At 42.9% G+C, this 25275-nt stretch overlaps 2 protein-coding genes across 2 annotated transcripts in view; both read right to left on the bottom strand.

Moving 5' to 3' along the window:
• Window positions 1-134: 134 nt before the first annotated feature.
• Window positions 135-25275, bottom strand: part of LOC140679663 (uncharacterized) — an 82095-nt gene continuing 56954 nt past the window's right edge. Inside the window, exon 3 of the mRNA XM_072915516.1 lies at window positions 135-1965. Coding sequence (XP_072771617.1) covers window positions 850-1965 — 1116 coding nt within the window. The 3' untranslated portion in view covers window positions 135-849. The remainder of the gene's footprint in view (window positions 1966-25275) is intronic.
• Window positions 20265-24525, bottom strand: LOC140679646 (uncharacterized). Its single transcript, XM_072915491.1, has 2 exons — window positions 24516-24525; window positions 20265-22038 (listed from the first exon to the last, which is right to left on the bottom strand). Exons 1-2 carry the CDS (start codon window positions 24523-24525, stop codon window positions 20831-20833), a joined length of 1218 nt encoding a protein of 405 aa, XP_072771592.1. The 3' UTR covers window positions 20265-20830.

Here is a 25275-nt window from a genome sequence, read left to right as displayed (position 1 = left end):
TGTCTTTTTGCTTGGCGTCAAGTACATTTGCGCTAGAATACAGACACTTCCTATTCCTACTCCACAACAGATGTTTTTCAAAATAAAGGCAATTTAATCTTGTTTTAAAACAATGGTTGGCAAAAGTATCTAACATCAAAAAACGGACAACTACTGTTTGAAAATAAAAAATGTATATATACAAGCATGTGCACAGACTTTTTCCATGGCTGTTGTTCAAACCAGAAAAAGGGCAAACATTGAAGAAAAACAATTCTACATTTTAAATACTACAAGAAACACATACATATTTTTCAACCCACTTAGTAGTTCAAAACCTTTAGAAAGTCAAATCATTACTCTGAATAAAGAAGAAAAGCACTAAGAGTGTAGATCTCCACCAGGACCATGTCGAGGGAGGTGGGGGTTGGGTTGTGGGTGTTGGGGGTTAATTGTTCATATGTCTCTGATTTGCACATCAATCAGTCTGAAGAGTAAAAGTTGGCAATTTGTTATGCAAACAGTTACCCAGCATCACTTATGCGTTAGTCAGTTTTGATACATCTCAATTTTGCAGTGAAAAAGGGTGTAGTGCAGGTTTTTGAGCGTGTACAAACTTGACACATGAGGCCCCAGGTCCCTGGACTGAAGAAGGAGTAACCAAGCACTTGAAGCATCATCTATCTTACTGTTCAGGAAGGTTTCAGATACAGAGAAGACACAGGGTCATGAGTAGATAAGATTATGCTTCAAATAATCCAAGTTTGTATGAATACCTCAGATATTTGTGAAAGAAGCAGTGAGGAGGTCCTGGGTAGGGTGGATGTCGCCACATATGAGCAACATACCACAAACTAAACAACTAATTGGTTATTTTCCCTTGTGTGTTCTCATGTGTTTTACTGCGTCTGCATTATGTTGGAACCTTTTACAGCACACTGAACAACTTAATGGTTTTTCTCCAGTGTGTGTTCTCATGTGTTGAGTCAATTTGCACTTAACAGAAAAGCTTTTGCCACAAACTGAACACTTATATGGTTTTACACCTGTGTGTGTTCTCATGTGTTCAGTCAAATTACTCTTAACAGAAAAGCTTTTGCCACAAACTGAACAATTACATGATTTTTCTCCTGTGTGTGTTCTCATGTGTTGAGTCAGATTGCTATTTTGAGAAAAGCTGTTGCCACAAACTGAACAATTATATGGTTTTTCACCTGTGTGTGTTCTCATGTGTTTAGTCATATCGCTATTTTGAGAAAAGCCTTTGCCACAAACTGAACAAGTACATGGTTTTTCTCCTGTGTGTGTTCTCATGTGTTTAGTCATATAGCTATTTTGAGAAAAGCTTATGCCGCAAACTAAACAAATAAATGGTTTTTCACCTGTGTGTGTTCTCATGTGTTTAGTCAAATAGCTATTTTCAGAAAAGCTTTTGCCACAAACTGAACAATTAAATGGTTTTTCACCTGTGTGTGTTCTCATGTGTTTAGTCAAATTGGTCTTAACACAAAAGCTTTTGTCACACACTGAACACTTATATGGTTTTTCTCCTGTGTGTGTTCTCATGTGTTCAGTCAAAATGCTATTTCGAGAAAAGCTTTTGCCACAAACTGAACGATTACCGGTACATGTTTTTTTTCCTGTGTGTGTTCTCATGTGTACAGTCAGATTGATATTTTGAGAAAAGCTTTTGCCACAAACTGAACAATTAAATGGTTTTTCTCCTGTGTGTGTTCTCATGTGTTTAGTCAAACCACATTTTTGAGAAAAGCTTTTGGCACAAACTGAACAACTGAATGGTTTTTCACCTGTGTGTGTTCTCATGTGTCGAGTCAAACTGCTCTTTAGAGTAAAACTTTCAGCGCAAACTGAGCAGCTCAAACATGTTTTACCTCTCTTCTTTGTAGAGCATTCAGAGTGTTTGTTGTCAGTGTGAGTCCTCATATCACCTTCACAGTCTGTATCGCTGCTCAAAGTTACTTCAACCTCGTCTTCAGCCTCACTATCTGATAGTGGCGCTAAGAGGTTGTCTACTTGTGGTTTCTCTTCATCATCTTCAGTCTTCACAGAGAGAATACTCTGTGGAAACTTGGTGTAATCAGCTTCCTCTCGTCCTAGAAGACACTCTCCCTCCTGAGTGATGCAGAGTTCCTCCTCTTCCTTTTTGATGCAGGGTGGTTGTGGAGTCTCCTGCTTCAAAGTGGAGCTCCCCCCTAACTGAGGGGTAACTTCTTCTGGATTACCGATCAGCTGCTGGACGTCTGCAAGACACAAACAATGAAAACACACTTTCTTCTATGTACTGTATGTGTGTGTAGTAGGGTTGTACAGTATACTGATACTAATAAAGTATCGTGGTACTAATCAATTGAAATCGGTACTATATCACCTTTGAAAAGAACCGGTACCGCTCTTTCATCTGAATGCCGTTGTGCGGCGGTGACTTACTCCAGGGCCCATGTTTTGTCGGGGGTAAGACTGGGTCCATTAAGCTCCACTCTTTGGTCGGAAGGACGAGGCCGTCGATTAGTTACAACTTGGTCACTTTATTTATTATTTCCACAGGGCTCAACCGGACATCCACCATGCTATTAACACTCCTGCACATGCTACCACTACCTCTCCTTACTCGCCCGCTCACTCACTGACGTCACTCAGACAACACGTTGACATTCTCACAAACACACATACTACTCTCATAAGTTAACCAGCTCCCCTGCTGGTTAACTTGATGCCAAATATTAGCGCAGTTAAAACTGCCTAATTAGCAGTCAACTAATGCAAGTGAAATGACTCCATTTTGTAACAAATTCCTACAATGTTTTGTCTTTAATAAATGTGTTTTACCTGCTACATGGCTTATCTGTGTGCATTTATCCATAGTTTTGTTTTTAGTACTTAATTAATAATTGTATTTTTCTTAAAGCACAGACCAGGAGTGGCAACCATAAATCATGAATAATTTAATATAATGTCAGTAAAACTTTATGTTCTTTTCTAATCTAATCCTTGATTATAGCAGACTATATGTAATATGGAAAATTGTAAATTGTTATTTGAGTGCAACGAGACAAGTCCAATGTGTTTAATGCATTTTAATTTATATTTTAACCTTGTAAAATTATTATTTGACTCTAAGTTTCTGCTTACAGTCAAAGCTTTCTCCTTCTTCTACATGTACAGACGCTTGTGGAATTCACACATGAATACCTTAAGAAAAAGCGATTGCAGCTATTTGGGATACAACACTTCTCAAACGACAAGAGAACATTCGAATGTCCAGGTCAGCTGTGATTCTACTTACCGAAAAACTTTGTCCATTTGTCGAAGGAGAGTTAACGAGAATGCGGGCTCCCATGGATGTGATAAAAAAGGTAGCGTCGAGGGAAGACTACGGAAAACGGCGAATGCTTTTTTTGGATACACTCGAGGGAGTACTGGAAAGTGGTCCCCCGGGTGATTCCTTTGTCCTACTGGGGGACTTCAACGTTCATGTTGGCAACAACAGTGAAACCTGGAGAGGCGTGATTGGGAAGAATGGCCGTCCGGATCTGAACCCGAGTGGTGTTTTGTTATTAGACTTTTGTGCCCGTCACAGATTGTCCATAACAAACACCATGTTCAAACATAAGGGTGTCCATATGTGCACTTGGCACCAGGACACCCTAGGCCGTAGTTCCATGATCGACTTTGTAGTTGTGTCATCGGATTTACGGCCTCATGTTTTGGACACTCGGGTGAAGAGAGGGGCGGAGCTTTCTACCGATCACCACCTGGTGGTGAGTTGGCTGCGATGGTGGGGGAGGATGCCGGACAGACCTGGCGGGCCCAAACGCATTGTGAGGGTCTGCTGGGAACGTCTGTCAGAGTCTCCTGTCAGAGACAATTTCAATTCCCACCTCCGGAAGAACTTTGAACATGTCACGACGGAGGTGCTGGACATTGAGTCCTAGTGGATCATGTTCCGCACCTCTATTGTCGAGGCGGATGATTGGAGCTGTGGCCGCAAGGTAGTTGGTACCTGTCGTGGCGGTAATCCTAGAACCCGTTGGTGGACACCGGCGGTGAGGGATGCTGTCAAGCTGAAGAAAGAGTCCTATCGGGTTCTTTTGGCTCATAGGACTCCGGAGTCAGCGGACTTGTACCGACAGGCCAAGCGGTGTGCGGCTTCAGCGGTCGTGGAGGCAAAAACTCGGACATGGGAGGAGTTCGGGGAAGCCATGGAAAACGACTTCCGGACGGCTTCGAAGCGATCTGGACCACCAGCCGCCGCCTCAGGAAGGGGAAGCAGTGCACTGTCAACACCGTGTATGGTGAGGATGGTGTTCTGCTGACCTCGACTACGGATGTTGTGGATCGGTGGAGGGAATACTTCGAATACCTCCTCAATCCCACGAACACGTCTTCCTATGAGGAAGCAGTGCATGGGGAATCTGTGGTGGGCTCTCCTATTTCTGGGGCTGAGGTTGCTGAGGTAGTTAAAAAGCTCCTCGGTGGCAAGGCCCCGGGGGTAAATGAGATCCGTCCGGAGTTCCTTAAGGCTCTGGATGCTGTGGGGATGTCTTGGTTGACAAGACTCTGCAGCATTGCGTGGACATCCTGGTCGTGGAACTGTGGACCATCTCTATACTTTCGGCAGGGTCCTTGAGGGTGCATGGGAGTTTGCCCAACCAGTCTACATGTGCTTTGTGGACTTGGAGAAGGCATTCGACCGTGTCCCTCGGGAAATCCTGTAGGGAGTACTCAGAGAGTACGGGGTATCGGACTGTCTGATTGTGGCGGTCCGCTCCCTGTGCGATCAGTGTCAGAACTTGGTCTGCATTGCCGGCAGTAAGTCGGACACGTTTCCAGTGAGGGTTGGACTCCGCCAAGGCTGCCCTTTGTCACCCATTCTGTTCATAAGTTTTATGGACAGAATTACTAGGCGCTAGAGATGCGCGGATAGGCAATTATTTCATCCGCAACCGCATCACAAAAGTCGTCACCCATCCGCCATCCACCCGAACCAACATTTTATCAAAACCACACCCGCCCGCACCCACCCGTTGTTATATATCTAATATAGACGATGCAAGGCATTAGTGAGGTTATAAAGCTTTTGCCTGTTAAAGAAAGGAGACTGATCCAATTTAGCAGAGACATTCAATGCGTGCCACGCTGTCACGGCCCAGACGCACACCAGTGCGCAGTCATCTGGGAGCCGCGCTAAACGCACCTCCAAGCGCGCTCGGGCGTGCTTCACTCAAACTGCTGCAGGCAGCTGCGTTCCATCTTCAATCAACACACCCGGCACTGATGAGAGGGACGACTACTTTAACAACCGCCACCAGAGATCCTCCTCCTGCCTCCCGACCACGCTTCCGCCCCTGGACAAACCCTGCCTGCCTCGCCCTTGTCTTGACAGCACCGCTCCTCTCAACACGCACCTCCAACACTTACGGTAAAACCCTCCAGTTAAATTCCACACATAGTCTGACACCCATTTCCCGTTTGGTTACATACACATCTAATATATATATATATATATATATATATATATATATATATATATATATATATATATATATATATATATATATTGATATATATATAATATAATATAGTATAATATAATATATAGTATAATATCATATAATATATTGGATAATATATTGTATGAATTATACATATATAAATATATATATATATATATATATTATTATTATATATATATTTATATAGAGATATATATAATTCCCTTTTGAATAAATACGCCCCAGGCTAAACGCTCTCCCTGTCTCAGTGCCGTCTCCTTCTACCCGGTATCATCACACACAAATTAATATCTCTTGGCCACGCATTAGTGGCTAAGAGATATTAATGCGTGATAATATTATTTATCATTATTATAATATTATTGTCATTTCCATTAAGAAAGTGTTGACTATTGTTGCCAATGCCCTCAGATCAGGAGTGCGTTCCTCACACTTTGTGTGCGCAGTTGCAGCAAGCAGAACGAGGCTTTTAAGAAGTTAAAAAAATGTTTTAGAAAGACTAGGCCTATATTTTCGTTAGGTAAAAAAAAAATTCTGAATTTATTTCAATGAATATTAACTTGTTAACGTTATAATGCTCAAATAGGGACGAAGGCGGGGTGTACAGTGAAGCAGTGAACAATTTCGCGACAAAGATGAACCTTTATTGATTGATCTGCAGCCATGACAAAATATCAGACAATCTCCATTGTCAACGACAGGCAGGAAAATAAAGATAAACACATAGCCTATGTTGTAGGCATAGGCTCATACATTTTTAAGTTGAAACAAAAAAATAAATAAAAACTGTGCCTCATAAGCCTTAGGCTGTCAATCACGCGCACAAATTTAAATTATACAATAACATATGTATGTCATCTCTATTTAAACAAAAATAAATTAAATAAATAATAATAATAAATTACCTGCAACTTATTGGCCAAGGCAAATAGCTGAAGGGGGGAAATCAAACCCATCAGACTGCACTTTATCATGGTTTTGCACAAATGTGATGCACCATGTTAGATGTCCCGGTTTTGTGACTGTCGTAGACATAAACAGCGTCGCAGCTCTTGCAAATCACGTAGCCAGCATTACTATCATCCTGATTTACAACCTCATAAAAACGAGTCCACGCTGAACTTTGCTGGCCTTTTTTTCCCCTGGTCTTTAGTTTTCCCTTTTTTAGTTTGTCGCGTACCACGTTTGCTGCCGGCGTTGCAATCTTTTCTTTTTTTTTCTTCTGTTGTGTTGTGCTGCAGTGCAGTGCCTGCTGATAAATAATTGCATGTTTCAAAGAGTGCTGCTCGTTTTTCGTATGTGGGTAACAACATTTAACTATGTATATATATTTCCGAATTGGTTTAACCGCCACCCGCCTGAATCTATTTAAAATCTAATTTTTTTAAATTTCAACCGCCCGACCCGCAGATAAAATCTAATTTTTTTTTTATTTCAACCGCCCGACCCGCGGATTATCCGCGGACTCCGCGGTTGTGTCCGCAAACCGCGCATCTCTACTAGGCGCAGTCAAGGCGTTGAGGGGATCCGGTTGGGTGGCTGCAGGATTGGGTCTCTGCTTTTTGCAGATGATGTGGTCCTGATGGCTTCATCTGGCCAGCATCTTCAGCTCTCACTGGATCGGTTTGTGAAGTGACTGGGATGAGAATCAGCACCTCCAAGTCCGAGTCCATGGTTGTTGCCCGGAAAAGGGTGGAGTGCCATCTCCGGGTTGGGGAGGAGACCATGCCCCAAGTGGAGGAGTTCAAATACCTCGGAGTCTTGTTCACGAATGAGGGAAGAGTGGATCGTGAGATCGACAGGCGGATCGGTGCGGCGTCTTCAGTAATGCAGACGCTGTATCGATCCGTTGTGGTGAAGGAGCTGAGTTGGAAGGCAAAACTCTCAATTTACCGGTCGATCTACGTTCCCATCCTCACCTATGGTCATGAGCTTTGGGTTAAAACCGAAAAAACAAGATCACGGGTACAAGCGGCCAAAATGAGTTTCCTCCGCCGGGTGGCGGGGCTCTCCCTTAGAGATAGGGTGAGAAGCTCTGCCATCCGGGGGGAGCTCATAGTAAAGCTTCTGCTCCACCACATGGAGAGGAACCAGATGAGGTGGTTCAGGCATCTGGTCAGGATGCCACCTGAACGCCTCCCTAGGGAGGTGTGTAGGGCATGTCCAACTGGTAAGAGGCCAGGGGGAAAACCCAGGACACGTTGGGAAGACGATGTCACCCGGCTGGCCTGGGAACGCCTCGGGATCCCCGGGAAGAGCTGGTCGAAGTGGCTGGGGAGAGGGAAGTCTGGGCTTCCCTGCTTAAGCTGCTGCCCCCGCGACCCGACCTCGGATAAGCGGAAGAAGATGGATGGATGGATGGATGATATTATATTATATTATGTATGCATATACATGTATATTGCTGCATATTAATGAGTATATAATTGGATTGTAATTTTTCCTCTTTTCTCTATTTGTTTAGACCACACACACACACACACACACACACACACACACACACACACACACACACACACATTCACATTCACATCTACCTTTCAGCAATAAAGATGATTAAAGGATTCTCTGGCCGGAATCTGTCCATCGTGTCCCAACTCTAAAATAACTACTATCCCTTCCTTACACACCAAACGAGCCTAACAGAGTTGTTGTTTTGCTTTTAGTTTCTAAATGTGACTTTTGCATTCTTTCATCTCCTCTGATGTGAACTCCACTGCCTTCTTCAAGCTAACAATCATGGCGGTCCTTTGTTTACATTCTTCAACAAGGTCAGCTCATTTCGTCTTTAAGGGCTTGAAATAGCTTTCAAATGACAAAACTTCAACTCACTCACCTTCATCTTTCGTCTTTATCTCCGTTGGTGATTTGCTGGAAGTTGATTCTCTTTCATGTTCTCTTTTAGCGGACGTCGCCATCTTAGCATAGCAGTAGTCGTCCATCTTCTATCACGTCTTCAATCTTCACTTCAGATATCGCTCCAAACTCAATGCACGTTTCGTGGCTTTGGGAAATACGAATTGAGATATTCGTTGCTATATTTGCTGTGAATCATATGACTAAGATCGTGAATTCGAAGAATCTCCGAACAACCATAGCATGCGGTCCTCGTCTTTTTGCTTCGCGTCAAGTACATTTGCGCATGCGCTACAAGCCCGCCACTTCCGTTTCCTCCTCCACAACAGATGTTTTTCAAAATAAAGTAAATGTAATCTTGTTTTAAAACAATGGTTGGCAAAAGTATCTAACACTAAATAATGGACAACAACTCTTTGAAAATAAAAAAATATATATATACAAGCACGTGCACAGACTTTTTCCATGGCTGTTGTTCAAACCAGAAAAAGGGCAAACATTGAAGAAAAAAATCATACATTTTAAATACCAGAGGTGTTGACTCGAGTCACATGACTTGGACTCGAGTCAGACTCGAGTCATGAATTTGATAACTTTAGACTCGACTTGACAAAATGTAAAGAGACTTGCAACTCGACTTATCAATCAATCAATCAATCTTTATTTATATAGCCCTAAATCACAAGTGTCTCAAAGGGCTGCACAAGCCACAACGACATCCTCGGTACAAAGCCCACATAAGGGCAAGGAAAAACTCACCCCAGTGGGACGTCGATGTGAATGACTATGAGAAACCTTGGAGAGGACCGCATATGTGGGTAACCCCCCCCTCTAGGGGAGACCGAAAGCAATGGATGTTGAGTGGGTCTGACATAATATTGTGAGAGTCCAGTCCATAGTGGATCCAACATAATAGTAAGAGTCCAGTCCATAGTGGGGCCAGCAGGACACCACCCCGAGCGGAGACGGGTCAGCAGCGCAGAGATGTTCCCAGCCGATGCACAGGCGAGCGGTCCACCCCGGGTCCCGACTCTGGACAGCCAGCACTTCATCCATGGCCACCGGACCTGTGCCCCCCCCCCTCAAGGAAAAGGGGAGCAGAGGAGAAAAGAAAAGAAACGGCAGATCAACTGGTCTAACAGGGGGGCTATTTAAAGGCTAGAGTATACAAATGAGTTTTAAGATGGGACTTAAATGCTTCTACTGAGGTAGCATCTCTAATTGTTACCGGGAGGGCATTCCATAGTACTGGAGCCCCAATAGAAAACGCTCTATAGCCCGCAGACTTTTTTTGGGCTCTGGGAATCACTAATAAGCCGGAGTTCTTTGAACGCAAATTTCTTGCCGGGGCATATGGTACAATACAATCAGCAAGATAGGACGGAGCTAGACCGTGTAGTATTTTATACGTAAGTAGTAAAACCTTAAAGTCACATCTTAAGTGCACAGGAAGCCAGTGCAGGTGAGCCAGTATAGGCGTAATATGATCAAACTTTCTTGTTCTTGTCAAAAGTCTAGCAGCCGCATTTTGTACCAATTGTAGTCTTTTAATGCTAGACATAGGGAGGCCCGAAAATAATACGTTACAGTAGTCGAGACGAGACGTAACGAATGCATGAATAATGATCTCAGCGTCGCTAGTGGACAAAATGGAACGAATTTTAGCGATATTACGGAGATGAAAGAAGGCCGTTTTAGTAACACTCTTAATGTGTGACTCAAAGGAGAGAGTTGGGTCGAAGATAATACCCAGATTCTTTACTGATTCGCCTTGTGTAATTGTTTGGTTGTCAAATGTTAAGGTGGTATTATTAAATAAATGTCGGTGTCTAGCAGGACCGATAATCAGCATTTCCGTTTTCTTGGCGTTGAGTTGCAAGAAGTTAGCGGACATCCATTGTTTAATTTCATTAAGACACGCCTCCAGCTGACTACAATCCGGCGTGTTGGTCAGCTTTAGGGGCATGTAGAGTTGGGTGTCATCAGCATAACAATGAAAGCTAACACCGTATTTGCGTATGATGTCGCCTAGCGGCAGCATGTACATACTAAAGAGTGCAGGGCCAAGAACCGAACCCTGAGGAACTCCGCACGTTACCTTAACATAGTCCGAGGTCACATTATTATGGGAGACGCATTGCATCCTGTCAGTAAGATAAGAGTTAAACAGCGACAAAGCTAAGTCTGACATACCAATACGTGTTTTGATACGCTCTAATAAAATATTATGATCGACAGTATCGAAAGCAGCGCTAAGATCAAGAAGCAGCAACATAGATGACGCATCAGAATCCATCGTTAGCAGTAGATCATTAGTCATTTTTGCGAGGGCTGTCTCCGTAGAGTGATTTGCCCTGAAACTGGATTGAAAAGGTTCACAGAGATTGTAGCGGTAAAGTCCTATACTATTACTGCTACTGGTTGCCGAATATAACCGAAGCTAGTTTAGACGTGTGCAGCTGGCTAATAATTGATGTCCAGAATTGTGTCCATGTTTAACACACATATTTATTAATATACAGTCACGTAAATCAAACTCACTTGGTAACAAAAACGGAAAATAAACGGGAACAAACAAATCATAGCCTGGCACAGTCAAAAACTGTTGCGCCTCCACTCAGCAACACCTGAGCAAGATCCCAGCCCCTCCCTAAGTAGACTGGCACTTGGCCTTGAGCCAACCCCTTTAATGACGTCATACATTTGACGGACAGAAACAGTAAATGGCTCTAACACACCAGCCCCTAATTGCTACTGGCGTGATGAACAGAGCAATTGAATTAAAAATAAATACATACAAATAGAGCCATAACACCAAAACAAAACCCTTTTTTTGGGGGGGTTTTCATGTTCCCTTTTGAAATAATGCAAATATTTTAGTCCATACCTTCACAAAGAAGGCATATCTTTGTTATTGGTCTTTCTTTTTTCATTTGTCCACTTTTGTCGCTCTTGTAGCAACGGTAAATACTCGCGAATACACCTTTTCCAAAAAAGGTCAGCGATATAGACTCTGCCTCCATCTTCTCTTTGAGTACAGATCCTTTTTTCTTTCTGCTTCCAAACTTTGAGTCTTGCCTTTTCCATTTCACTATTTTCCTTCTCCTCGTGTTGCTGCTGGAGAAGTGTTTGCTCCAAGCCTCTTTGTCTTTCTAGCTCTAGAGATCTCTCTCTGGCCAGAGCTTGCTCTCGCTCTTCCTGCTTTTTGGCCAAACCATGTTCTCTCCTGCCTCTCCTTTTCCAAAGCAAGTTTTTTCTCCCACTGCAAAGCTTTTCTTGCTCCTCTTTTTCAATGCGGAAGCTTTGAGTCCACTCATAGGACTTTTGGGCTGATCGTGTTCCGCCAATGCTCTGGTTGATAAGCGGTTCCTCCCACCTGTTAACGATGGCGTGGTTAACAGTAACTGTGGGGCTCCCATTATGCTGGTTGTTGCCTTGTATTGGCCCATTAATTACCCACCCCAGTAGGGTTCTGACAGCATAGGGTCCGTCTCCGTGGCTGTTAATCACCTCCCATGGTTCCATTAACTTGGAGGCGTTGGTACCAATTAACAGATCCACGTTGGCAGTTAGTCGAGGGATTTTGATGCCTTTGAGGTAAGGCCACTTATCTAGCTCTGCTTCACTGATCAGATGGTTAGTACCCACAGGCATCTGCCTTTGAGTGAACACATCAGGAAGCTCAAAAAACTTACTGCCAGCAAGATTAGAGATTTTCAGGCCATTTACAACACTGCTAGGGGTCGCCTTACTGTGCCCCATGGTGCGCAAGTGGACTCTTGTTCTTCGGCCTTCTGTATTCAGCCTGTTCAGTAGCTGTTCAGAACAGAAGGTCCCTGTGCTTCCTGGATCTAGGAAAGCGTATGTCTGGACTATCTTGCTGCCCTTTGAGCACTTCACTTGAACGGGCAGGATAGGTAAAATTCCATAGTTGCCAGCCCCTGTATGGCCACAAGTTGAAGATGTAGTGCAAATCTTTGCTTCTATTTTTGGCAGATGGCTATTTCCTCCACTTTCCAGATGCCTCCTGTGAATATGTAACACTTCGGGATGTGTCTTGTTGCAGTAAGAGCAAGTGATGCGCCTGTCGCAACTCTTGCTCAGGTGCCCTGTGCACAGGCAACCAAAACACAGGCCTTTTTCTTTTAAAAAGTCAAGCTTTTCCCTGTGCGCCTTCTTTCCCAGCATTGGACAGTGCTCCAATGCATGTTCTCTTTTACAATACAGACAGGAAATAGAGTTTGTCTTGGAGAAGTAGATGCCTCTGTTAACAAACTTATCCAGGTGTGGATCCGATTTAGGTTCAGTGGCAACTGCCACCTGAGTTGCGAAACTGCTTCTTCTGAACTGTGATTTTCTTTGATGCATAGGCTTGGGTTTGGTTATTGTTTTATTTTGAGGAATGTCCTGAATGTCACCAAAGACAGGATCTGAAGCAATTCTGACCTGCTGTTCAATAAATTTCACAATGTCTATGAAACAAGCACGTCGCTTTTGTGTGTCAACAATGTCAGCTGCTTTCCCTCTCCACTGGTCCCTTAATTTGTAAGGAAGCTTTTGTATGAGCATCTTCATGCTAGCTGGAATATTGAGCTCGTCCAAGTATTGCAGCTCTTCCATCGCATTGGAGCATTCTCGCAAGTAGAGTGCAAAAGCTTGGAGATTTTTTACATCCTCAGATTTGATGTTTGGCCAAACCATGATTTTGTCCAGGTAGGCTGCTGTTATTTTTGAAGGATTTCCGAAGTGTTCCCTTAGTAGGCGTTTTGCTGTAGCATAGCCTCTCTCTGTAGGCATATAGAGGCAACTGCGCACCAAATCTCTCGGCTGTCCTTTAGTAAACTGCTCCAGATAATATAAGCAGTCACCACAATCATTGGTTTTTGCCTCTACACAATGCTCAAATGCTTTTATGAAAGCCTGAAACTGCAATGGGTCACCTTCAAAAACCGGAATGTGTCTGTGTGGAAGTAATTGGGAGGTTTGTGCTTGAACCAGGAGTGCCATCATTTCATTTTGCCTTTGTAATATAGTGTGGAATTCACCTGGTATTGTGTTATTGCCTTGAAATGATTGAGCTGCTTGAGGTAAATGTTGCCTTGATTGGTTTTCCACAGGATCCAAAGTTGATGAGCGAAGTGGTTTGTTTGGTTGAGGGTGTGAATGAACCTTGTTTGGGGCATTCTTGGCTGTGTGAAGCTCTGAAGGAGCAGCTTTAACAGACTGATGAAGTTGTTGTACAGGCTGTGCAGGCACTTTTCTCAGTTTTGTCTCTTGTCTATAACAGGACTCCATTCCATCAGACTTTTTGCTCCTGCCAGAAACACTGGCTTCCTGGAGGACAGACAATTTAGCATTGTGGGATGCTATTTGAGCATCCAACTCCATTTGCTCCTTTTTCCTCCTTATGGCCTCTGCTTGTTCCTCCTGTTCCCTCTTTAGAGCTGCTGCCTGCTCATCTTGTCTCCTCTTTAGAGCTGCTGCCTGCGCCTCCAATGCATGAATGTCTTTTAGAGCAATAGCACGGGCAATAAGTGCTGCCTTATCTGCCTCTGCTATTATGCGAGCAGAAGAAGTGGAAGACCTTTTGCTTTTGTTTGAGGATACGGAATTATTGAGCTTTGATAAGACATTGGATTGCACATTTGAAATGCTGTCGTGGGGTTGTACACTTTCATTTTCAACACCATCAACAGCAGAACCATCATTTATAACTTCATCATCATCATCATTGTCATCATCATCATTTTGAGAATACATCAACCTGTCAACCTTGTCAATAAAACCATCAAAATTCAACATTTTTGCTTTGTACCATATCTCATGTTTAGTACACTCATCATCTGGCAACAGAGACAACAAAGTTTTGTGCACTCTTCTGGTTTCATGATAAAAACCCATAAACCTGCTAAATTCCTCCCTTAGCTCATGTGAACGTGTTTCGTCATTTAACAGGGCAATGACCCCCTCTTTCAGCGTTGATAGTCTTTGCAACTTTGATTTTCTTTCCCCCTGCAAACTTTCAATTTTGTGACCTAGAGCTTTGGGTGTCATTTTTACCACACGTTTTTTCCCTTCAACCCCTTGCCCAACATTGTCACGTTCAGCCACATTGTCCTCCTGTGGCTGTTTATGTTCATCAGCGCACATTTGTGCTCCCAGCTCCTCCTCCATTTGGAAAAGTCAAAGTTTTTCAACCCGCGCGCAAGTCAAGTCAAATAGTCATCAATGCATTGGATTTTTTCCAATATTTGTGTGCACACATTTTAATAATGGCCGTTTTGCTTTTGTTTATGTCGGCGCGCCGCTAAAACATACCACACAGGTGTAGGACGGGCTCAACGCTGCTCCGCGTCCTCCTCCACGCACTGCACGCACGCGCGCTGCTTGGCTCGGTGGGATGATCTGCTGCTGCTGCTGGCTGCTGTCCCCAATGAGCGACCCTGTAGCTCTCCAGTGGGACTCGTAGCTGCCGATGCAGAGCTTGATTGCAGAAGGTCTCCGCCGCTTCGCCGATCAGTTTCCTCCGCCGCCGATCACCAAACAAACGCTGACAGCGGCCCGTGCGTTCCTCTTCCAAAACGAGCCTCGTAGCTTGTTGCTTCCTAATAAACAACTCGCGTTCCGATGAGGTAGTTTTTGACTAAGTGTAGCGGTAAAGTCCTATACTATTACTGCTACTGGTTGCCGAATATAACCGAAGCTAGTTTAGACGTGTGCAGCTGGCTAATAATTGATGTCCAGAATTGTGTCCATGTTTAACACACATATTTATTAATATACAGTCACGTAAATCAAACTCACTTGGTAACAAAAACGGAAAATAAACGGGAACAAACAAATCATAGCCTGGCACAGTCAAAAACTGTTGCGCCTCCACTCAGCAACACCTGAGCAAGATCCCAGCCCCTCCCTAAGTAGACTGGCACTTGGCCTTGAGCCAACCCCTTTAATGACGTCATACATTTGACGGACAGAAACAGTAAATGGCTCTAACAGAGATTGTTAGACATTAAGTGTTCATTTAGCTGCTGTGCGACAATTTTTTCGAGGATTTTCGAAATAAAGGGAAGGTGGGACACCGGTCGGTAGTTTACCATGAGGTCAGGATCAAGGTTAGGTCTTTTGAGCAGAAGATGAATAACCGCTTTCTTGAATGCTAGTGGAACAGTGCCAGAGGAAAGTGATAAGTTTATAATATTTAGCACTGATGGACCTAATAATACAAAAAGCTCCTTGATAAGTTTCCCAGGAAGTGGGTCAAGTAAACATGTTGTTTGTTTTATCCCACTTACACGCTGTAATAGTTCCTCTAATGTTATTTCATCAAAAAGAGAGAGACTATTTTGTATTGCAGTATCCGTCGTAGATACAGTTGTATCTGTGTTCATAGAACCCAGTTGTAGCTGGGATGCGTTGTCTTTAATCTCCTTTCTAATGAGTTCAATTTTCTTATTAAAGAAATTAATAAAGTCATCTGCCGAGTGGGTGGAGCTATTGGGAGGAGTCCCTTGTTGGGTTAGCGATGCTACTGTACTAAACAAAAATTTAGGGTCGTTTTTGTTGAAGCGGATGAGATTTGAGTAATATTTAGCTTTAGCTAAGGTAAGCATGCGTTTATACGATATTAAACTATCACTCCATGCTTGATGGAAAACCTTACTTAGACTTAGACTTTAACATCAATGACTTGTGACTTCACTTGGACTTGAGCCTTTTGACTTGACATGACTTGCTACTTTCCCCAAAACCCAAAGCTTAAAAAGTTATTTTGGAGCGCTCCGTATCTTTCATTTTCTTCGTCTGTGTCTCTCAGCGTGTTGTTCCTGTCAGCTGGTGTGCTCTCAGTACAACAGCCATTCAAATTAGATCTACGTTGTTTTCATCACGCAGCATTCATCCTATCGAATTGCAGGAGAACTAATGACCAAGAGTTGTCAAACAACGCGGCGGGGAGAAACAATTATGCCAAAGTTGGTTTCGTTCGGGTATAAAAACTACGACTTGGTCAACAAAAAACGAATTGCCATATGCAAATCACGCAGTTTGAATATTACAGACGGAGACGCAACAACTTCCAACTTCGTTCGACATTTGAAGTTGCACAAAGAAGGGTAAGTTTTGAATGCAAAATAACGTTTATTGGCTAAGTAACGTGACTTTTATTTGCTGTGTAGTTAAATCAGTGAGGCTGTAAACTCACTGCTAACGTTATAACCATAGACATCTTATAAGTAGACGCAGCATAGAGCGCTACTGCCTACTGGCGCAGACGAGACGCGTGGCCGCCATCTTGGAGTGGTGATCCGCTCCACTCAGAGCAATTCATTTGGCAGGAGCAATGAACTGTCAGCGCATTTAATTCATTTTACCTCACTGAATACCACTGATTTTCACGCGCTTTTTTGTCATACGTGTAGCTATGATAAAGGACACATGTTTTTATTATTCAAAGTTTGCTTAACAGTAATAGAATAATCTTATATGCTATAAGTGACCAGACATCCGAGATCAAAACTGGGAATATAATCCCAGAGAAGGGGGGAAAAAATGGTCAGCTATTTTTAAATTGAAGAAACAATATGATTAGGTTATATATACATGCGTAAATCCTACACAAACAATGCATGAATACATTAGATATCTATATATCTTATAGACTGTATCTCTGTTGCTGCAGCAGCAGAGAGTTTATTCTGTCTTGACACTTTGAATTTATATTTTCTATTACTTTCTTTCCTTAAATGATCATGTTTATAGTGATTGTGTAAGTTGCTTTGGATAAAAGCGTCTGCCAAATACTTCAACATAAACATATATAAACACCTTAAAGTCTTTATATCAGCTAAAACCACCAATCTGTTTCACTGGATTCAGAATAAAACCAAATTCTGGTTTACCCAACAATGTTAGTATTTGATTATTGTTACTTGAAGACTTATTCCTGGTTACAATTATACTGTTAAGAAAGTATTATTTTATATTTTGCCTAAAATGAGAATGCATCATAATCAGTGGCGGTTGGTGAATTTTGTTTTAGGTGGGGATGAAAGTTTGTAAACCAAACCCGTTTTTTTTAATTGTTTTTTATCTAACAAAATGTTCTTAGGGTAATTTATATTTGCTTTTTAAATGTGTATTTTTATTTCTGTTTTAAATGTTATTTTTTAGTCTGTCCTTTGCCTCTATTTATTTGTGGTGTACAGCCCTTTGTTTTTCAACTGTGCTTGTTTTTAAATGGCTTTATAAATAAAGTTGGTATGGTATGTAGGGAGGTTATCCGCCCCCCAGAAGATTTCTTTGTGATTTTCACATACAAATATTGAAGATCTTTGCTCCTTCTCAACTCTGTGCTAATATTCTTTTCACAAAACAAACCAATAGTACGTTAATGTCAAATCTCACTTACGAAAAGTAGTCCCCCGATTCCTATTTTCAACAGTCCGCTCATTTGAGCAGGAAAACGCTGAACACCAGCCCGGCCGGCATCTTTGTTTTCTACCTGTCAACTGTCAGTTTAGGCTGCTCGCCGGCTCCTCATCACCACTTCAAGATGGCGGCCGAATTGCTCGCGTCACAGCAGCCAATGCTGCGTCTACTTATAAGATGTCTATGGTTATAACTTCATTGCAAACACGGCAATCTGTTGCGTCCACTGCAGTTCGCTACCGTATTCATACTTTTTGTCAAGTGATTTTATTTAAGCAGGCTTGCATGAGGTACCTACACGTAACGTTACGTTAGTCAATGTATCACACACAGCAACGTAACGTTAGACGGCGGTCAGCAGCACCGCGGATTTTAGCCACCTACAAAAAGACAAACATAGTCAAATAAAGGTCAGTTAAAATGTATACTTTATTAAGAATATGTGTACATATTGCATAGAGCCCTCTGACATCTAAAAAGTACCAACTCGGTTCATTGTCATGTTCATGTATTTGTTATGTTTTTCATGTGTACGCACACATAAACACACATACAGTATGAGATGAGATCAATGAGATAAGGTGAGAACAGGATAGAAACCGCTATGGAACTAGTTAAAATGCAATATGCCATGGAAATACAATGTTAACACTTTTGTGCAAATAAGTACAGTGGAACTGGTTAATAGTGCTATTATGAAGTGCAATATCAGCACTATTTTTTTCCTGCAATTTCAAATGCACTTGTTTTAATAAATAAAAACAGCGTTTGATAAGCATACACAATCTGTGTAAATATATTAGTCTGTGGTAGGGCTGGGCGATATATCGATATGCGCGATATATCGCGGGTTCGTCTCTGTGCGATATAGAAAATGACTATCGTGATATTCGAGTATGCTTTCTCACGCCGTTGCTTTTAGCTGCTGGCATTACACTACAGGCTCTTCTCACTCTTTCCTGTGTCTCCTTCTCTCAGACAGCAAGTGCAGCTTCTACATACGTCACATACTGTCACGTCAGACGTCACATACATATACGCCCTCTCGCAGCAGAGAGGTAGCAGCATGGCTAACGTTAGCTGTGATGCTAGCGGTAATACCAGAGAAAGAAGGTGCGAATCTGGTAACAAATGAAGGAATAATTCCCCCAAAAAACAGCAGGGGGTCCATCGTCTGGCGGTGGTTTGGCTTCAAGTGGGAATATGTTGAACAGACAACCGTAATTTGTCAAATGTGGGGCGAAAGCGTTGCTATAAAAATTAGCATTTCTGCTAATATGTAGCATCATTTGAAAAGTCACCCGCTAGAGAATGAACTGTGCTTACTCCGCACGTCAACATCTCCGTTCGGTGCCACACGCCCACACCATCAAAATGCAGAGGCAAACATTTCCAGATCAACACTGTATGAAAAAAATTGTGATTTTTTTTTTTAGTTGTGATTTCCTTCTCTGCATGAAAGTTTAAAAGTAGCATATATTAATGCAGTATGAAGAAGAATGTTTTAATGTAGACACATAGAATCATCATACTGCTGTGATTATATGCATCAAGTGTTCATTCAAGGCTAAGGCAAAATATCCACATATATACCGTGTATCGTGATATGGCCTTAAAATATCGCGATATTAAAAAAAGGCCATATCGCCCAGCCCTAGTCTGTGGTTAAAAGGACTTGAAAGGACTCAAAACTCAAAATGCAGGATTTGGGACTTGACTTGAGACTTTCCAGTCTTGACTTTGGACTTGACTCGAGACTTTAGGGCAAAGACTTGAGACTTACTTGTGACTTGCAAAACAATGACTTGGTCCCACCTCTGAATCATGGCGGCTCTTTCTTTACATTCTTCAACAAGGTCGGCACTTTTTTCAGGGCTTGAAATAGCTTTCAAATGACAAAACTTCAACTCACTCACCTTCATCTTTCGTCTTTATCTCCGTTGGTGATTTGCTGGAAGTTGATTCTCTTTCATGTTCTCTTTTAGCGGACGTCGCCATCTTAGCATAGCAGTAGTCGTCCATCTTCTATCACGTCTTCAATCTTCACTTCACATATCGCTCCAAACTCAATGCACGTTTCGTGGCTTTGGAAAATACCAATTGAGATATTTGTTGCTATATTTGCTGTGAATCATATGACTTTAAGATCGTGAATTCGAAAATTCTCCAAAAAATCCTAGCATGCGGTCCTCGTCTTTTTGCTTGGGGTCAAGTACATTTGCGCTAGAATACAGACACTTCCGTTTCCTACTCCACAACAGATGTTTTTAAAAATAAAAGCAATTTAATCTTGTTTTAAAACAATGGTTGGCAAAAGTATCTAAAATCAAATAACGGACAACTACTGTTTGAAAGTAAAAAATGTATATATACAAGCATGTGCACAGACTTTTTCCATGTCTGTTGTTCAAACCAGAAAAAGGGCAAACATTGAAGAAAAACAATTCTACATTTTAAATACTACAAGTAACACATACATATTTTTCAACCCACTTAGTAGTTCATAACCTTTAGAAAGTCAAATCATTACTCTGAATAAAGAAGAAAAGCACTAAGAGTGTAGATCTCCACCAGGACCATGTCGAGGAAGGTGGGGGTTGGGTTGTGGGTGTTGGGGGTTAATTGTTCATATGTCTCTGATTTGCACATCAATCAGTCTGAGGAGTAAAAGTTGGCAGTTTGTTATGCAAACAGTTACCCAGCATCACTTATGCGTTAGTCAGTTTTGATACATCTCAATTTTGCAGTGAAAAAGGGTGTAGTGCAGGTTTTTGAGCGTGTACAAACTTGACACATGAGGCCCCTGGACTGAAGAAGGAGTAACCAAGCACTTGAAGCATCATCTATCTTACTGTTCAGGAAGGTTTCAAATACAGAGAAGACATGGGGTCATGAGTAGATAAGATTATGCTCCAAATAATCCAATTTGTATGAATACCTCAGATATTTGTGAAAGAAGCAGTGAGGAGGTCCTGGGTAGGGTGGATGTCGCCACATATGAGCAACATACCACAAACTAAACAACTAATTGGTTATTTTCCCTTGTGTGTTCTTATGTGTTTTACTGCGTCTGCTTTATGTTGGAACCATTTACAGCACACTGAACAACTAAATGGTTTTTCTCCAGCGTGTGTTCTCATGTGTCGCCACAAAGAGCTGTCATGAGAAAAGCTTGTACCACAAACTGAACAATTTAATGGTTTTAGTCCAGTGTGTGTTCTCATGTGTTCAGTCAAATTGCTCTTAACAGAAAAGCTTTTGCAACAATTAAATGGTTTTTCACCTGTGTGTGTTCTTATGTGTTGAGTCAGAATGCTATTTTGAGAAAAGCTGTTGCCACAAACTGAACAATTAAATGTTTTTTCTCCTGTGTGTGTTCTCATGTGTTGAGTCAAATTACTCTTATCAGAAAAGCTGTTGCCACAAACTGAACAACTAAATGGTTTTTCACCTGTGTGTGTTCTCATGTGTTTAGTCAAATAGTTATTATGAGAAAAGCCTTTGCCACAAACTGAACAAGTACATGGTTTTTCTCCTGTGTGTGTTCTCATGTGTTGAATCAAAGAGCTATTTTGAGAAAAGCTTTTGCAACAAACTGAACAATTAAATGGTTTTTCACCTGTGTGTGTTCTCATATGTTCAGTCAAACTGCAATTTCGCGAAAAGCTTTTGCTACAAAGGGAACAATTAAATGTTTTTTCTCCTGTGTGTGTTCTCATGTGTTGAGTCAAACCACATTTTCGAGAAAAGCTTTTGGCACAAACTGAACAACTGAATGGTTTTTCACCTGTGTGTGTTCTCATGTGTCGAGTCAAACTGCTCTTTTGAGTAAAACTTTCAGCACAAACTGAGCAGCTCAAACATGTTTTACCTCTCTTCTTTGTAGAGCATTCAGAGTGTTTGTTGTCAGTGTGAGTTCTCATATCACCTTCACAGTCTTTATCGCTGCTCAAAGGTTCTTCAACCTCGTCTTCAGCCTCACTATCTGATAGTGGAGCTAAGAGGTTGTCTACTTGTGGTTTCTCTTCATCATCTTCAGTCTTCACAGAGAGAATACTCAGTGGAAACTTGGTGTAATCAGCTTCCTCTCGTCCTAGAAGACACTCTCCCTCCTGAGTGATGCAGAGTTCCTCCTCTTCCTTTTTAATGCAGGGTGGTTGTGGAGTCTCCTGCTTCAAAGTGGAGCTCCCCCCTAACTGAGGGGAAACTTCTTCTGGATTACCGATCAGCTGCTGGACGTCTGCAAGACACAAACAACAAAAACACACTTTCTTCTATGTACTGTATGTGTGTGTAGTAGGGTTGTACAGTATACTGCTACTAATAAAGCATTGTGGTACTAATCAATTGAAATCGGTACTATACCACCTTTGAAAAGAACCGGTACCGCTCTTTCATCTGAATGCCGCTGTGCGACGGTGACTTCCTCCAGGGCCCATGTTTTGTCGGGGGTAACACTGGGTCCATAAAGCGCCGCTCTTTGGTCGGAAGGACGAGGCCGTCGATTAGTTACAACTTGGTCACTTTATTTATTATTTCCACAGGGCACAACCAGACATCCACCATGCTATTAACACTCCTGCACATGCTACCACTACCTCTTCTTACTCGCCCGCTCACTCACTGACGTCACTCAGACAACACGTTGACATTCTCACAAACACACATACTACTCTCATTAGTTAACCAGCTCCCCTGCTGGTTAACTTGATGCCAAATATTAGCGCAGTTAAAACTGCCCAATTAGCAGTCAACTAATGCAAGTGAAATGACTACATTTTGTAACAAATTCCTACAATGTTTTGTCTTTAATAAATGTGTTTTACCTGCTACATGGCTTATCTGTGTACATGTATTCATAGTTTTGTTTTTAGTACTTAATTAATAATTGTATTTTTCTTAAAACACAGACCAGGAGTGGCAACGTTAAATCATGAATAATTTAATATAATGTCAGTAAAACTTTATGTTCTATTCTAATCTAATCCTTGATTATAGCAGACTATATGTAATATGGAAAATTGTAAATTGTTATTTGAGTGCAACGAGACAAGTCCAATGTGTTTAATGCATTTTAATTTATATTTTAACCTTGCAAAATTATTAATTGACTCTAAGTTTCTGTTTACAGTCAAAGCTTTCTCCTTCTTCTACATGTACAGACGCTTGTGGAATTCACACATGGATACCTTAAGAAAAAGCGATTGCAGCTATTTGGGATACAACACTTCTCAAACGACAAGAGAACATTCGAATGTCCAGGTCAGCTGTGATTCTACTTACCGAAAAACTTTGTCCATTTGTCGAAGGAGAGATAACGAGAATACGGGCTCCCATGGATTAGATAAAAAAAAAGGTAGTGTCGAGGGAAGACTAAGGAAAATGGCAAATGCTTTTTTTGGATACACTCGAGGGAGTACTGGAACGTGGTCCCCCGGGTGATTCCCTTGTCCTACTGGGGGACTTCAACGTTCATGTTGGCAACGACAGCGAAACCTGGAGAGGCGTGATTGGGAAGAATGGCCATCCGGATCTGAACCCGAGTGGTGTTTTGTTATTAGACTTTTGTGTCTGTCACAGATTGTCCATAACAAACACCATGTTCAAACATAAGGGTGTCCATATGTGCACTTGGCACCAGGACACCCTAGGCCGCAGTTCCATGATCGACTTTGTAGTTGTGTCATCGGATTTACGGATTTTGGACACTCGGGTGAAGAGAGGGGCGGAGCTTTCTACCGATCACCACCTGGTGGTGAGTTGGCTGCGTCTTCCTATGAGGAAGCAGTGCCTGGGGAATCTGTGGTGGGCTCTCCTATTTCTGGGGCTGAGGTTGCTGAGGTAGTTAAAAAGCTCCTCGGTGGCAAGGCCCCGGGGGTAGATGAGATCCGCCCGGAGTTCCTTCAGGCTCTGGATGCTGTGGCGCTGTCTTGGTTGACAAGACTCTGCAGCATCGCGTGGACATCCTGGTCGTGGAACTGTGGACCATCTCTATACTCTCGGCAGGGTCCTTGAGGGTGCATGGGAGTTTGCCCAACCAGTCTACATGTGCTTTGTGGACTTGGAGAAGGCATTCGATCGTGTCCCTCGGAAAATCCTGTGGGGAGTGCTCAGAGAGTATGGAGTATCGGACTGTCTGATTGTGTCGGTCCGCTCCCTGTGCGATCAGTGTCAGAGCTTGGTCTGCATTGCCGGCGGTAAGTCGGACACGTTTCCAGTGAGGGTTGGACTCTGCCAAGGCTGCCCTTTGTCACCCATTCTGTTCATAACTTTTATGGACAGAATTACTAGGCGCAGTCAAGGCGTTGAGGGGATCCGGTTTGGTGGCTGCAGGATTAGGTCTCTGCTTTTTGCAGATGATGTGGTCCTGATGGCTTCATCTGGCCAGCATCTTCAGCTCTCACTGGATCGGTTTGCAGCCGAGTGTGAAGCGACTGGGATGAGAATCAGCACCTCCAAGTCCGAGTCCATGGTTGTTGCCCGGAAAAGGGTGGAGTGCCATCTCCGGGTTGGGGAGGAGACCATGCCCCAAGTGGAGGAGTTCAAGTACCTCGGAGTCTTGTTCACGAATGAGGGAAGAGTGGATCGTGAGATCGACAGGCGGATCGGTGCGGCGTCTTCAGTAATGTAGACGCTGTATCGATCCGTTGTGGTGAAGGAGCTGAGTTGGAAGGCAAAACTCTCAATTTAGCGGTCGATCTACGTTCCCATCCTCACCTATGGTCATGAGCCTTGGGTTAAAACCGAAAGAACAAGATCACGGGTACTAGTGGCCAAAATGAGTTTCCTCCGCCGGGTGGCGGGTCTCTCCCTTAGAGATAGGGTGAGAAGCTCTGCCATCCGGGGGGAGCTCAAAGTAAAGCTTCTGCTCCAACACATGGAGAGGAACCAGATGAGGTGGTTCAGGCATCTGGTCAGGATGCCACCTGAAAGCCTCCCTAGGGAGGTGTGTAGGGCATGTCCAACCGGTAGGAGGCCAGGGGGAAAACCGAGGACACGTTGGGAAGACTATGTCTCCCGGCTGGCCTGGGAACACCTCGGGATCCCCGGGAAGAGCTGGTGGAAGTGGCTGGGGAGAGGGAAGTCTGGCCTTTCCTGCTTATGCTGCTGCCCCCGCGACCCGACCTCGGATAAGCGGAAGATGATGGATAGAAGATGGCTCGGGTGTGATTCACTACAATAAGGCCCCACAGCACACTGGATTCCAGTTAATTGAAATACCACAACACTGGATATTGTTCAGATAAGTTACATTTAAGAACTTGCACACAAAGCAACACTGGAGATGGCTATGAGGGCGCATTTTCCGCGCATGCGTATTAGGTCGCGTTGCGCCGGCAGACGGAGTGGGAGGGGGTCTTAAACGGTGGCATTGTGTGTGTGTGGACAAGGATAAGGTTAGGTGGGATTTATCCTGGATAACCTTAGCTTGCTTAGTGTAGAAGGGGCCTTAGAGATAGTGGCTGTTATGTCCACT

The sequence above is a fragment of the Nerophis lumbriciformis genome, linkage group LG20, assembly GCF_033978685.3.
Source record: "Nerophis lumbriciformis linkage group LG20, RoL_Nlum_v2.1, whole genome shotgun sequence".
NCBI lineage: Eukaryota > Metazoa > Chordata > Actinopteri > Syngnathiformes > Syngnathidae > Nerophis > Nerophis lumbriciformis.
Note: the sequence above shows the minus strand (reverse complement) of the source record. Positions and strands in the feature narration are given on the sequence as shown.